Raw genomic sequence first — 15,476 nt, 5'->3', positions numbered from 1 at the left:
ATCCCATTTACCACAAGGTATTCAGAAATCGCTATGCTAAACGAATCATCCTTAAACGAGGTGTGTATAATTAAAACAACTTCAGAACTGATTTTAGCCTGAAGATCGAGTCGGAAGTGAGTTCCTATTAGTGACGGCTATTCTCAACTGAAACCGAAGAGTAGTGTTTGCGATTTAAAATCTCTAATCTTACCAATAATCATCGTTCTTCACTCATAAGAGTATTTGTTTATGATACACATGGTTCGCTGAAAATTCTTTATGATGCTTTTATTTTTGCAAACTGATTCTTCACTATATCCGTTTTTTTATTAAAGGAAAAGATTGAAATATATGCCTATATGAGAAACATATGAAACAAGAAATATTATACAAAATATAGTTTATTTCTGTATTTCTATATTATTTATTTAATTATATTTTATTTAGGTTTTTATAATATTTTTATTGTGTAAAAAGTGAACTGATATTTTGAATTTTACTGATTGGTGAGTTCCTTAAATTTTGTTCATTTATTATTTAGATACTAATAGTAGAATTTCATGAAACCAATATAGTTTGAAATTGATATTTGATATTACTTTTCTTGACTGAAACAAATGTGCAGATACATGCTCCTAAAGTGCAGTATATAATCAATTAATTCTCTTGTGAGTAGTTCGAAAATAAAGTGTAATCAGAAATATCCGTAGTTGGAATAGCTAGCCAAACATATGCCCCTCCCCAAACATATTAAATAAACTAGACGAACAACTGTGCAACATAACTGCACTATTTTTATTTCGTTCCGAAAAGTGATTCTGCCACATCAAAAGGTACAAACGGGAAATCTCATTAGAAAAGTTTTACATTTCGATAACAAAAACTGGCGTGATTATTATGAATAAGAAAGCATTTGATCTTTGTGGTGACTAGGTGGGATTAATATTGACAGAATTATTACATTCGCATTTTTATTTAGAATGAATGAAAAGGGTGAAACAGGTCATTCCTGATATATATATATATTGGGATATTCCTTCGGCTCTTCTTAAATATCTGAATAGTGTGGAGTAGTCTCACTTGGCTCTGAATATGCTTTGAAATTATCGTACACTATTAAAATATTTTTAAATAGTTATATTTTATAAAATATATTTTAATTTAATATTTTGCATATTATACCTTAATTGCACGAGATGCCACAGCATTGCTATGAATTACCCTCCAAGGGTATTCACGCTTTTTGTTCAACAACAACAACAATAATATTACTGACAGGATGGGTGAAGCACTAGTGCTTTTCATATTCCCCTTTATCTGTAATGAGAGTTGTTTGGGAGTGGGAGATTTGTGAGCAATTAAGCTCGCCCTCTGAGGGCAGTTGTGTTAGCTATGATCGGTTGAGAGAAGAATAGCCTTCGATCTTTTGTGTTTGTAGTAATCAGTCTCGTTGTAATTGATAGCTTGTACGATTAGTGGGTTTAAATGTGAACTTGACTTCACGAAGAATTTTCTGCAAGATCACGAAGAAGGGAGGAGATGTATGGAGTGCCGGTTTCTCGGTGAATCTGTGAATTTCTGACGAACCACGGTGCATCCAGGATCATCCTAAGGCATTTATTTTGGATTCTCTGTAATTTTGAAATGTTTGAACTTGAAGTGTGACTCCATGCTGGTGAGGCGTAGGTAATGACTGGACCTATTACCATCCGGTAAAGAAGCAATTTATTATGTAGATTCAATTTGCTCTTACGGTTGATCAATGGGTAGAGCTGAGCTATGACTTTGGAAGATATGGAGCAAATGAGATTGATGCGTTTGTTGAAAAGGAGTTTCTTATCCATTAATACCCCAAGATATTTGGTCTCGGATTGCCATGGGATCTTTTGACTAGAGAGCAGGATGTCTTCTTTGTTGCAGATTTTTCTTCTTGAAAACATTATGGCTGAGCTTTTGAGGGGGTTCACTTGAATCCTCCAGTTGGTGAACCAGTTTGCTAGCTCATTGATACTTCCTTGGAGTCTAGTGATTGCTAGGCGAGGGCTGAGTGATCTAGCTAGAATAGCGGTGTCGTCGGCATAAAGGGCCGTAGTAGTTGTTCTTGGATTGAGAGGAATATCTGCCATGTAAGTTGTGAAAAGTATTGGGGCCAGAAGTCAACCTTGAGGTACTTCCGCCAGAATTTTACGCCTTGAAGAAACAATTCCGTTAAGTTTTACTTGCATGTATCTTTCATTGATATATGAATATATGAGTTTCACTAGTTTAATTGGGATATTGTTTTCAATTAGTTTGAAGATAAGGCCTTGATGCCAGACCTTATCAAAGGCCTTGGCAACATCCAAAAACACAGCAGCAGTGTGAAGGTGCCAGTTAAAACGATGAGTGATATGTTCTGTTAGTCGGTGAATTTGTTGCACCGTGTTGTGAGCTTTGCGAAACCCAAATTGCTCATTTGAGATTATTTTCTGTTGGTCCACTGCTGATTGCAGTCTTGATAGGATGACCTTTTCTGTTACTTTGCCAAGACAGGAAAGAAGACTGATGGGCCTGTCTTTGGGGAAGTTGTGGGTTATTGCCAGGCTTTTTCAGAGGTATAATGTCCGCGATTTTCCAATCTGTAGGAAAGTACTGGAATCTTAAAATGGAATTGGTAATATTAACTAGATGAATTATGGCTTTCCGTGGGAGTAGCTTTATTATTCTATTGGTAATGCCATGAGGGCCAGGGGCCTTTTTATTCTTCATATGGGAAATGATATTTATTATTTCTGTTGGTGATGTGGGGGTGATGGTTTCTGAATCATCCTTAGGCTGACTTAGTGCATTTCTAACTTTACGATGAACTTTGTGAATAAGATTGACATTTAAATTTGCGTAAGATGGGCTGCATTGATTTTCCAGATTGTCAATTAGGGCTTCTACTTTTTCTTCATCTGTGTGTGCAATTCCAAGATTGGTCTTTAAAGGGGGAAGTGGTTGTCTTTTGGTACGAAGAGAATTTACAAACTTCCACATGGAGTTATCTTCTGGGTTGATTTCTTTGAGTTTGGTTTCCCATTTGGAGTTCCTGTGGATCTGGAGGGCTTGTCGAACCTATCTGTTCAAAGTGTTTAAGGTTGCTTTGTCCTGCTGGGCTCTAGAATTGTGATATCGTTTTTCTGGCCTTATTTTTGGGCCTGATCAGGTCCATTATCTCTTCTGGGATCTAGACAGTGGTTTGAGTGACTGATGCTATTGCTGAGTTGATTTGCTTAGTTAAATTGTTTACAGCTTGATCTATTTCTTCTTTTTTACGAATGACAGGGGGAGGACCGATGTGGACCGGGAGAACCTTAGAGAACTTGTCCCATGGTATGAAAGAATGATGGGGAGAGAGCTGATCTTGAGGTCCTAACCTGAGTAGGATGGGCGCTTTTTGTTATGGATAGGGGATAATTATAACTGTTTATTATACCAGTAATTAAATGGTGTCAATTCTAAATTTTAATATGCTCTGAAATTATCGTACATTATTAAAAATATTTTTAAATAGTGTATTATATTTTATAAAATATATTTTAATTTAATATTTTGCATATTATACCTTAATTGCACGAGAAGTGAAAAGTCTATTTGAATATATTTAACTCTTAATTATTATTTTCAAATGAAAGCTATGAAAATATTACAATTCTGTTCAAATTAGTCCCCTCTACTGGCAATACATCGTTCCCAACGTTTCTTCCACTGTTGGAATGCATCCTGGAACGAACTTTCTGTGATGGCGCGCAGTTCTCTTATCTCATTTTCCTAAATCTCTTCTATGGTTTGGAAATGATGTCCTATCAAAGTGGTTTTAAGTTTGGTAAACAGGAAAAAGCTTGCTGGGGCTAAGTCCGGTGGATGAGGCACAACGGATGTCTGATGTTTTGCCATACGGATGATTGCGCATTGTCGTGGTGCAACATTCAAATCTGTTTTTTCCATAATTCAGACTTCTTCCTGCGCACAGCATCCCTCAAACGCGCTAAAACTTCCTGGGACTCCTCTTTGTTTACCATCTGACCACGTGGTACAAATTCATAGCGGTCAATGCCTTTCCAATCAAAAAACATAACCAATATCACCTTGATGTTTGACCGCGTCATCCATCGACGACGTTTAAACCACTCATAGCACTGTGTTCGGCTCATACAGTCCTCTCCGTATGCTTGGTTAAGCAATTTAAAATGTCTCTGTAAAATTTTTACCAAGTTGCAGCAAAGTTTCACACACACACACACACACACACACACACACACACACACACACACACACACACACACACACACACACACACACACACACACACACACACACACACACACACACACACACACACACACACACACACACACACACATTATTTTCAAGCTTTTTCATTGTTACTAATAGGACGAACAGCTTATGCACGTACTCACTTCAGCGGATGTAACTCTGTGACTAATGCTCATAGCAGAACTGGGCAAAAGACAGTTTGTCGTCAAAACCTGCCGCTAGGTGTTCTCAGTAGCCGCAGCGCGCTCTATGTGCCGGTTGACGCGCTTTTTAAAAACTTTTTTTTTTTTTTTTTGACGTCTCGGACATGTCATTTGATTTTGTGTACTACAATGCAAGTCCCCCATCAGAATAACATCCAGACACTGGTCATAAATTTCACTGAGGGACGTTTCAAAATCATTTAAAAACATTATGGATTTTTTTGACAGTTTCGATGGATAGACTAGTATTTAGATGGATACCATCGCCATCACATTATTTCCTATTTTTAACAAACGGATTTCATAACATTATGTTTCATTTAATGAAATTAAGTCAAATTAAAATGAAATCAAAACAAAAACTGGTTGCAATAGTACCAATAATGGTTAGGCGTTATTGAGGATGCGTTTAATAAAGAAAGGTACTGTATATGAGGAATGATAACAGAGATGTCAACAGTTTTAACAGTTAATAATTTTAAAGTAATTCTCTTTAACAAATTACTCTGCAAAATATCTGAGTTCGAAATTATGTCATAATAAGATATTTCTTTCTTTGTTTCTAGAGAAAACAGTCGTCAATGTAACCGTCCTTCTATTGACTCTTTCCTCTCCAGATGAGTCAAGTTTGGTAAGTTTGGCTTTCCTGTCCTTTATGAAAACAACCCAACTATCATTAATTATTTTAAAATCACTGGCTTACTTGAAGAGAACTTTTTACTTTGCAATCTAATATGTATTCATACGGTATACGTATCATTCAAGAATGCAAGATACGCAACTTGTTACCATGACAACAATCTGTTGTCATGGTAACAAGTTTCTAAACGGTATACATATCCGTTTATTATTATTATTATTTTAAATACAGGTTAGCCTTTAAAGTTCTGTTTACTTTTCTATTACCGTCACCATTTCATATTCTTAATCTCTTTCTCTGCATAGAAATACGAGGTGGAGTTTTTATTACATCAAAAGTGGCACGATCCAAGGCTCAAGTACGATGATGGAGGTCACCACAGGTATCTGAACGGCTTACTTCATACCAACAGCGTCTGGATACCGGATACCTACTTCATCAAACACGGCGAATTCAAATACCCCTTACTAAACGCAAATATTGCCCTCAAGATTTATCCCGATGGAACTGTAGAGTATTCCATGAGGTAAGTTGGAATGCATCTAACAGGATGGTGTATGGTAATATCAAATTCGTAAAAAATGTATATTTAACATTAAGTCTCTGAGGACCAGACTCTAATGTGGATTCTTAATTATTCTTTACAGGAGAAGTATGGTGCTCAACTGTCAAGGTAATCTACAAATTTTTCCATTTGACAACTTGAAATGTCCTTTTGCATTAGAAAGCGGTAAGTGTCTTGTAACAAAAGTAACAAATATAACAAAGATTACATTCATGAAACCATTCAGAAAACATGCTGCAATTAACAGGAATGGATATCACTGATCGCTATTTACTAGCAGTATACAACCTGATTTGTAATCATTGCTTCTTTCTATTATGATCTTGATGTGTAAACAGCACCAAAAAGGTTGAATTTAAACTTTTACAGAATATAAATTTTCACTTTATGCGATGAACAGGAAATCCCAGGATGCATTAGACGAATTAAACATACATTTTAAATATTTAAAAGTTATGAAACACCCATATGACATATTTGAATTTTTCGTCTGATTCAAGAGAATAAAAAAATTAAAGAAAATTAAACCGAAATATTTATATAATTAATTACAATTGATTGAACGTCTGTCTACTGTGATCACGTGGTTATTTCTGATTCTTTAGCTCACAGTATTATCAAAATAATGTATTTCAATAACATCTCACAGTAATATCATGTAATGTATTTCAATCAGTTGAAGAGTTTGGCTGAATACGTAAATTTATTTTAAAATATTATTTATCATAAATATTTTTTATTTAAAAGATTAATTTATTAATGATATTATATAATAAAATAATTTAAGTTTAAATAATAAATTTGAAAGTTTTTACCACACCCTTTTATTTTTAGAATAATTTTTCTCATAAGTGTAAGAAATTGTTGCTATTCATTTCGGACAATCGACCATGAGATGCGGTGATTAACCCTTGGAGGGTAATGGATGGCAATGCCGTAGCCAATGAAGTTTAACCGAGGCTCGGCTGTTGCTGTTACCCTCTGGGACGGAGAGATTCGAGTTTGAGTTCGCCCTCTTAAGGTTTTTGCCTTAAGGGAGAAATTTGAGTCTTCGGGGAAAGTGTTTTCCGGCACGGCCCGGTGAGGGGCTTTGTCGGTGAATGCTTTTCTTCGGAATAGAATATGAGCGGTTCTGCTCTGTGGTGGGTGGAAGGCCATCACTGAGTGGAGCCAACGCTGTGATGGACTTTCGCCCACAATTGAGTGGCCTACGGATCGTCCGAATTTTTAGAGACGGTTTTACTTATTCATAAGGAGGGTAATGGATAGCAATGCTGTAGCCAATAAAGTTTTAACTGAGGCTCGGCTATCGGCTGTTGCTGTTACCCCCTGCCATGATCAGAGCTTTAATAGCTCAATAACACCTTATCCCTACACTGCCCTCTACAGATAACGGGGAAGATGAAAGCATTCTTGCTTCGCCACTTTAAGCCAGTCTTTATAAGGCTATTCAGCTCATTTCTCTCTTCCAAGTGATGATGTGAGATGTCATTCACATATAATCCTTTTCTACATAAATCATGTGAGATGTATATATATATATATATATATATATATATATATTGCTGAGGGACAGAAAATGGTACGGTGAATGGGTTTAAGGAGAAGTATAAGGTTGTGTAAGCAATAATTGGTGTGGGCCTCCTACGATGAGTCTTGATTCCACAGTGATTCGCCATTAATAACAAGAATTAGAGTATGAAATTATTTTTTAGAATTTATATTTTTAGAATAATTTCGTTCATAATGAATGTAAAGAATATGAGTAATCATAGAATCGATTGTATATTATAAAAAGACAAATGCACTGTAGATAATGCATATGATCTAAATATATGTTATGAATTTTTATATGTATTTTCCTTTTGTAATATCCATTAGTAATAAAAGATGATTTTAATTTATAAATTAAACAAACCTTTCTATTCTGGCACATTTTATTTTTTTAGAATAATTTAATTCATAAACAATACAAGAAAATTTCGATGATCACACGTTGATATGCTATTGTTCGAAGTGACAAGTATCTGTTTATGGTACTTCATAATGTCCATTTTATTTTTTTAAGAGGAATATGCTACTAACTATTTGTATTGAAGACTACTTATTTAACATTCAAACATTTTAGGTTGTCCATATTTACTATTCATACTGGAATAAAGGGGAAAATGGTAATACCATAAATATAGAAAAATATTCCATAAAATCTGTTTCCCTAACGTTAGAATTATTCGGGAGATTTTGGTCAAAGAAGTTTTCCACAGAATTATTCAAACATATCGTAAATTGGCAAATGTGTTTATTTTGTTTCTGACTTGGTACAAGATTTAAAGCAACTAATTTAATTCACATGAAGTAAAGCAACAAGAAAAATAAAATCAAATAAATATGGAAATGATTCGAAATAATGACAAGAAAGGATATTTCACAGTAACATTCTTGCGTAGAGATGCAAACATTATCTCTGCGAGTCTTGACTCCAGGAGGGATTTGTATAACAATAACAATAATAACATCGTCCAACTGTCATCTTGAAAAAAAAAAACATGAAGTCCGCGACAGGACTCGAACCTGCAATCTTCCAAATTTTAGTACTAGTTTCCAATAGCATTTTTTAAAAAATATTATTCTTGAAATTTTTTCAAACAAAGAAGATCTGTTACATGCTTAAACTTCTAAATGTTTTAACTTTGTTCCTGGCTTGATGCAAGCATTAAAGCAATTGGTTTCATTTACAAAAAAAAAAAAAAAGAAAAAAAAAAGGCAGAAGATAAATACGAAGTAAATACACGAATGCATTGATTTTTAAAGATTATTGGACCCATTGGGTCACTGATTATTGATCACTTGCTAATTAGAACAGCTAAAGTTTTAAGAATAATTTTTAATGCTTTATTGTTTTAATAAACGCTATACTGAACCGCTATGTTTGTGTTTCAGTGTCTCATGAGCAGGATGAGTTGGAGTTACGGTGGTCACTCAACAAACCTCCAATCAGTGGTGCCACTTCCCTTCGGCAACAGAACGCCTATCTAGAGAAGAATGACACCGGATTCTGTGATGGGCAACACACGTGGAGAGGTAATAATCGATCATTACATAAATATAGGCACCTCCTCATGTTTCTTGTGGAAGGAGACTGGCTGAAAGTTGGTTGTGTGGAATGCAAGTGGATTTAGTCGCGATAACAACCTTTCCTCTTTTTTCTTTCTTTTTTTTTCAGGGAACTACAGCTGCCTGAGGGTGCTTCTCGTATTTACTAGAGATAAGTCTTTCTACATCAGCACCGTGTTTGTACCAGGCATTGTTTTGGTCACAAGCTCCTTCATCAGTTTCTGGTTGGATATCAATGCAGTGCCTGCTCGCGTGATGATTGGCGTAACCACCATGTTGAACTTTTGCACTACCACGAACGGCTTCCGATCCACCTTGCCTGTGGTCTCTAATTTGACGGCCATGAATATGTGGGACGGAGTTTGTATGTTCTTCATCTACGCGTCAATGTTAGAGTTCATCATAGTGAACTATTTGTATCGCAAATTGCCTCATGCTAGCAGGCCCACTTCGGCGCCACCACCAGAGAATTTACGAAGTCAATCTTCAATGTCTCAGGTAAGTGGACTCGACTTTACGTCTACGGCCTTATTAATTTAAGAAGTTCTATATTTTAAACAAAAATATTGTCCCAATACTGAACAACAAAAGATATTATTAATGAAAAGAATCATTAATAATATGTTTCAATATTATATGTAAAAGAATCTAATAATAAGCCTAAAACTGCACCGTGTCCTGAAGTGGGAAAGTACAGCCTGATTTACTTGAACATATTTAAGATAAAAATAAATAACTCTCTTGACAAGAACAAGCACCCAATTCCCATTCTTTTCACTAAGACTTTTCATACATTATTATGAAAGCATTATAATTGGAAAACTAATAGCGATTGGAATCGACGAAAAATTAATTCACTTGTGGTTGAAAGTGAGTCTTTGGATGAATTCAGTTCACCCAAAGAAACATGATGAGGCGTGCCTCAAGGAGCCCTTTTTCCCCCCTACAAGGCAACGAGAATCAACTTACGTCGTACACGAAACTTCAAGTAATACAATTCCAGCGTCTATAATAACATATGTAGCCTAGCGGTAAGAAGCTTCTATATACTTTCTAAGCTAAATGCATTTCAAATGAGCTAGCGAAAAATCTCTAACTTAATAATAATAATACCTTGTGGATTCTTTATAAAATAATTACAAATAGATGAGACATTCAGGAAATGCCTTTAAATATAACTCGTCTTCTAATAACCACGGTATGCCTTTAAACAAACTAGCCAAGCAGGTTTGAGGATGCTATTTAGGATGCTATTTAGAAACATTAGCATGATCTATGATCATGCTAATGTTTCTTTCATAAATTGTGTACATTCCTGATTAAAACCGTCTCCTTAGTTGTAAATTGAAAGTATAATTTGGTATTTAACTGTTACGTTCTGAATATTATTTTTTTTTTGTTTAAAAATATTGTTATTATATTCAAGTTCAGTGCTGTTAACGATATCGCTGTTATCGTGATTAACAAAATATAATAGTGTTATTTAAATGCTTCATGCTTTTATTATATTTGAAAGATAATAAAATATATATTTTATTTTATATTAAAAAATTAAAATACTATGATATTTCATTATATAATTGAGTTGCTTAGACAAACTGTTTTACACAACGTGTGATATTAACTCAACATGAAGGACTTCAGCGTTCGATTCGAGACAGATGTTTCATACAGTGATAATGGAATAAGTCATCTTGGTGGCATCGGTTGGGGAGATAGATCATGTGGTTTTGACATGCTAGCTTGATAGAGAGAAACAAGCGCTACCAAAGAAAAGGGGTGGAACATCGAGAAGGAGGCCATGATAAACACAGAAAAATGACAACTACCTTCTTCTGACTAACTAAAGGAACGGGAATCAGTAATTCTTGGAATTTAAGTTCGAGATCCGGTGTTGAAGACAATATCAGATTATATTACCAGGTTTAGGAGAATAAATAGATTGGGTATAAAATGGATGAATCATAAAATATGTACTGACTTCTGAGAAACGGGATTCGATGATGGAGACATAAAAAATAGCGATACTGCTCAGATAGAAGGAAGGTGACAGATGTAGTGAGGAAGCAAAAATTAGCATATGTAATGAAACTGCTGAAGTAGCAAAGCAAAATCCTCTAGAATTCTTCAGGTGTGTGGCTAATAAAAATTGTGAATATGGAAAACGAACTTGAGTTGATGGAGATGGCATACAAGTGACATCCGCAGAAGATAAAGTGCCAATGTTCACAACTGGGAGCAAAGAACAACGAATGCCAGTTAATTAAAATGAACTGTTTAGAAATTATAAATAGGTTTGATGCTAACCTGATTAGGTTGTGGGACTGGATTGTATATCGCACCATGAATTAAGTGAATGTGCAAGGAGTCAACAATAGACTTAGAGTATAGCAAACATGAAAAGTGCGAGAAGAATGGAAAGAAGAAGGAAACAGGCAATAAGAACATCCAAATGAGTATCAATAGCAAACTATACATTAGTCTCTATATAAGGTGAAGTGGCGATGGTGATCAGAGATAGAATAAAAATTGAATTTGATGACAATAAGAATCACTCCAGAGGACAGCATGAGTTTGTTGAGGGCAGATGTTTTCAGTAACCTCATTATATTTTATAACAGTGATCACTACGTATAAAAATTCTCGGCCTGGACCATAACTGGCAACACTATCGGCAAGATTATTTTTCCTAAGTTGGCACAACTGCCATAAGCATCCATGTAAAATGGCAAGTCATTCTATCAAGCAGTTTTTTTTATATACAGCTGTCGGAAGTCAAAGTGTTGTCTATATCCCTTGAAATGGATAAAAATGAGTATTGTGCGGTTATAACATTCTTTGTAAAAGAAGGTTTAAAGCCAAATGAATTTCATTCGAAGTTCATAAACGTTTATGGGCACTCTTCTCTTTCATTTTCGACAATTAAGAAATGGGCTGCCGAGTTTAAACGCGGCCGTACCGGCCTTGAAGATGATCCACGTGAAGGACGTCTGAAAAGTGTAAGAACATCAGAAATCATTGATGAATGCAAGATATAGTATTGAATGGCCGGCGAATCGAAGTGCGTGAAATTGCTGAGCCTACAGGCAGGCATTTCAAAAGAACGTGTAGGATATATATTTCATGAAGAATTGCAAATAAAAAAGCTTTGCGCAAAATGAGTGCCGATCAAAAACGCACTCGCATGAAAATCTTTGAACAGTGCTTGGAACGTTTTAACAAGAATAAAATTGATTTTGGGCGTCTATATATTAATATGGATGAGACTTGTTTGCCATTACACATCAGAATCCAAACAGCAATGAAAACGTGGACAGAAGCCGGTTGTTCAGCGCCAAAGAAGACAAAGTCGGTTCCATCAGCAAGAAAGGTCATGGCATCGGTGTTTTGGGATGCTAAAGACATTTTGTTTATTAATTATCATGAAAACGGTAAAACAATAACCAGGAATTTCCCATTGCCAAAACACCCACAAAGGTGTTTTGGCAATGGGAAAATTAAGGGATCTGCACTAGGAATTGTTGGAACATCTACCTTATTTCCCAGAGTTGGCTGACTCTGACTTCTCTCTCTTCCCAAAACTAAAACTCTTCCTCGGTGGTCAGCGTTTTCTTCGAATGAAGAGGTGATTGAAGCTGTAGAGGGGTATTTTACAGATCTTACTGAGAACCACTACAGGGACTGGATAATGGCGCTGAAGCGTCGCTGGAATAAATGTATTTATTCCAGGGATAAATGTATTAGTGTATATTACTGGGATAAATGAATTAGTCTTAAGGGAGATTATGTTGAAAAATAAAAATAATTTTGAAATTATAAATTCGTTTTTTCATTGTTAGGCCGAGAACATTTCAGACCATCCACGTATAATTCAGATGCTTATATGAGTTTTTAAATTTTGGAAAACCGTTCGATAGAATATTGCATTAGAAGATGTTACTGAAACCGAATGTGATAGGATAATGATGAATGATGAATTCAGCTGATAGAAGCTAGAGAGATATGTGTGCGGAGGAGAACAGTGCCACAAAGCAGAATAATGCAAGAGATGTACTTCAGGTTTCTTGTCTGGGGATACCTGTGGTATTACTCTTCCTAAACTAGGAAGAGTAATAGCACAATTTCGATGTACTGTTCTTATAAGATCTTGAATAGATTGGCGTCTCGGAATGAATGGAGATGCCAGTTTCAATGTTGCCAATGGAATCACCGCCAGAGGAGATGGATGAAGGGTATTGTTTTGCTAGAGTGTGACATAAGTCAATGAGAATCACCCATGGATTATCAAGCGGTAGTACAACGATAGTATAAGGAATGATCATACCTCATGAAGATTTCTAGGGCTGATCTAGGTGATAAAGAAACATTAGAGAAAGAGCGGCGAGTGACCGTTTTAGGAGGAATGCGGAATGTGTTCGTTAAAGCTTGAGACATAAATTGGTGAGAGAAGTCTTATCGGATAGATATAGGGGAATTATAATAAGGATCCTGTTAATAAAGAAGTGAGAAGAAGATGTTTCTCATGAAGGATGATAAATGAATTGAATGCATTGTGATTTGAAGAAAGTTTCTTTTCCAGCGATGACTATTGAGGCTCCAGAAGGCATATAAAATAATGCTAATGGCGATAAAATAATAATACTATATATATATAATTATTGACAGAAATCAAAGGTTTGTGTCAATTATTTACTTTTCTTATACCTCTTGTGATATTGCACTACTAGAAAGAAGATTTGAGGACTGTTTTTTAATTCTTTATCAGGTGGAATTAAACCATGGCACTTGAAGATTGTTTTGTGCCTTTTTCACATCACATCACACAGAAATCAGGATTACCAGTGATATTATATCAGGTACCGTATAAATAAAGCACCTCTCTAAAAATTAGGCGATGTCCCAGACCACTCCCAAAGAGTGGCCGTCTAACTCAGCGGTAGTTCTACTCAGTGACAGGCTCACCCTACCACTGAGCATCCAGGAAAAAAGCATCCACTGACAGATGCCACGTCGGAAAAACATCTACTCTCGGAGACTCAAGTTGCTCTCTCAAGGCAAAATCCCACGAAATCTTATTAAGCTCCCCTCGGGTGGGGGGGAGGGGTAACCGGAAGTACCTTGACAATTGACAATTGACATTTATGACTTAAGGGGTGAAGCGAAAAGCTTTTCACATTCCCCGTTGTCTGTTACGGTCACAGTGAGGGAAAATATTATGAGCAGTTTGCTCGCCCAGAATGGGCATGGAGATTATACATCACTGAATGAAGTTAGAATGGCTTTTGGTCTTTTGTGTTTGAATGTATCCTAGGTAGGCTCATAGGCTACAGCTTGCTGAACTAGATCATTGGGATGAGTGGACGTCTTTAGAAAGAACTTTGCAGCTAAAGTTTATAGGAAGGAGAGGATATCTCGATGAAGTTGATGATTTCTGACGAGTCATTGGGGGTTTAGGATCATTCTCAAGCATTTGTTCTGAACCCGTTGCAATTTGATAATATTTGTAGCGGAGGTGTGACTCCAGGATGGAGAAGCATAAGTAACTATAAGACGAATCGTCAGTGGTATAAAAGCAGTTTGAATTCTGATGTTTAGCTTGCTGTTTCTGTTTATTAGGGGATAGATCTGAGCGATGGCTTTAGATGCCTTTGTACATGTAACCTTGACGTGTTGATTAAAAGTTAATTTTTTGTCGAGGACGACACCTAAGTATTTTGTTTCCGTCTGCTAGGGAATTTTGGTGTTGAATAATAAGATATCTCCTACAGGAGATATCGACCTTTTTGTGAAGAGAACAGCTGAACGTTTTAGGGGATTTACTTGCAGTCTCAATTTGGAGAACCATCTTTCTAATTTTAGAAGTTTTTCTAAAATTAGAAAATTAGAGATCTGACTAATAATGCTGTTTCATGATGGATGTCATTGGATTGTGCGGGATATCAGACATGTATACAGAGAATAGCAATGTAGCCAGTAGTGATCCTTGTGGCACTCCGGCCAAGATGGGTCGCTGAGATGAGGTAGTGCCGTTAATCTTGACTTGAATGGTCCTGTTTTGCAGATATGAACTAACGAAATGTGTTAATTTCATTGAGATGCCATCTGAGATAAATTTATGTAGCAATCCAAAGTGCCATATTTTGTCAAATGCTTTGGATAGGTCAAGAAAAACAGCTCCGATGTATTGACGCCAGTTGTAGCTGGTAGTAATATATTCCACAATTCTGTGGATTTGGTGAGTAGTACTGTGGTATTGCCGAAAGCCGAACTGCTCTTTAGGAAGGATGTCTAGTTCATTTATTGAGGCTTGAAGACGTGCGAGGATGACCTTCTCCGCAATCTTGCCTATGTTGGAGATGAGACTGATTGAACGATAATTTTGAGGCAGGTGAGGATCCATGCCTGGCTTATGTATACGAATTACATCAGCCAGTTTCCAGGTGGAAGGAAAATAGTGAAGACTTAGGATTGCATTTATAATTGTGGTCAGGTGCACTACTGCTTTTCGAGGCAGAAGTGTGATCACCCGATTAGTAATGCTGTCTGGCATAGGAGCTTTTTTGTTCTTTAATTTTTTAATAATGTCATATATCTCAGCAGGTGATGTTGGTGCAATATGGTCAGTGCTGGTGTCAGGAAGTTTGAGTGAGTGTCTGACCTTGCTGTGAATCTT

The 15,476-nt window shown here is 36.1% G+C and overlaps 1 protein-coding gene across 2 annotated transcripts in view; it reads left to right on the top strand.

The window, feature by feature from the left end:
• LOC150093807 (glutamate-gated chloride channel-like) overlaps window positions 1–15,476 on the top strand; it is a 228,489-nt gene that overhangs the window by 205,721 nt on the left and 7,292 nt on the right. For both annotated transcript variants that reach the window (XM_090412550.1, XM_090412549.1), the window contains exons 6-10: window positions 5,051–5,115; window positions 5,430–5,650; window positions 5,772–5,854; window positions 8,630–8,770; window positions 8,913–9,301. In XM_090412550.1, the coding sequence (XP_090268676.1) occupies window positions 5,051–5,115; window positions 5,430–5,650; window positions 5,772–5,854; window positions 8,630–8,770; window positions 8,913–9,301 (899 nt within the window). The remainder of the gene's footprint in view (window positions 1–5,050; window positions 5,116–5,429; window positions 5,651–5,771; window positions 5,855–8,629; window positions 8,771–8,912; window positions 9,302–15,476) is intronic.

Source organism: Typopeltis vanoorti, chromosome 23 (genome assembly GCF_054136105.1).
Source record: "Typopeltis vanoorti isolate ZY-2024b chromosome 23, IOZ_Tvanoo_1.0, whole genome shotgun sequence".
NCBI classification, from domain to species: Eukaryota; Metazoa; Arthropoda; class Arachnida; order Uropygi; family Thelyphonidae; genus Typopeltis; species Typopeltis vanoorti.
Note: the sequence above shows the minus strand (reverse complement) of the source record. Positions and strands in the feature narration are given on the sequence as shown.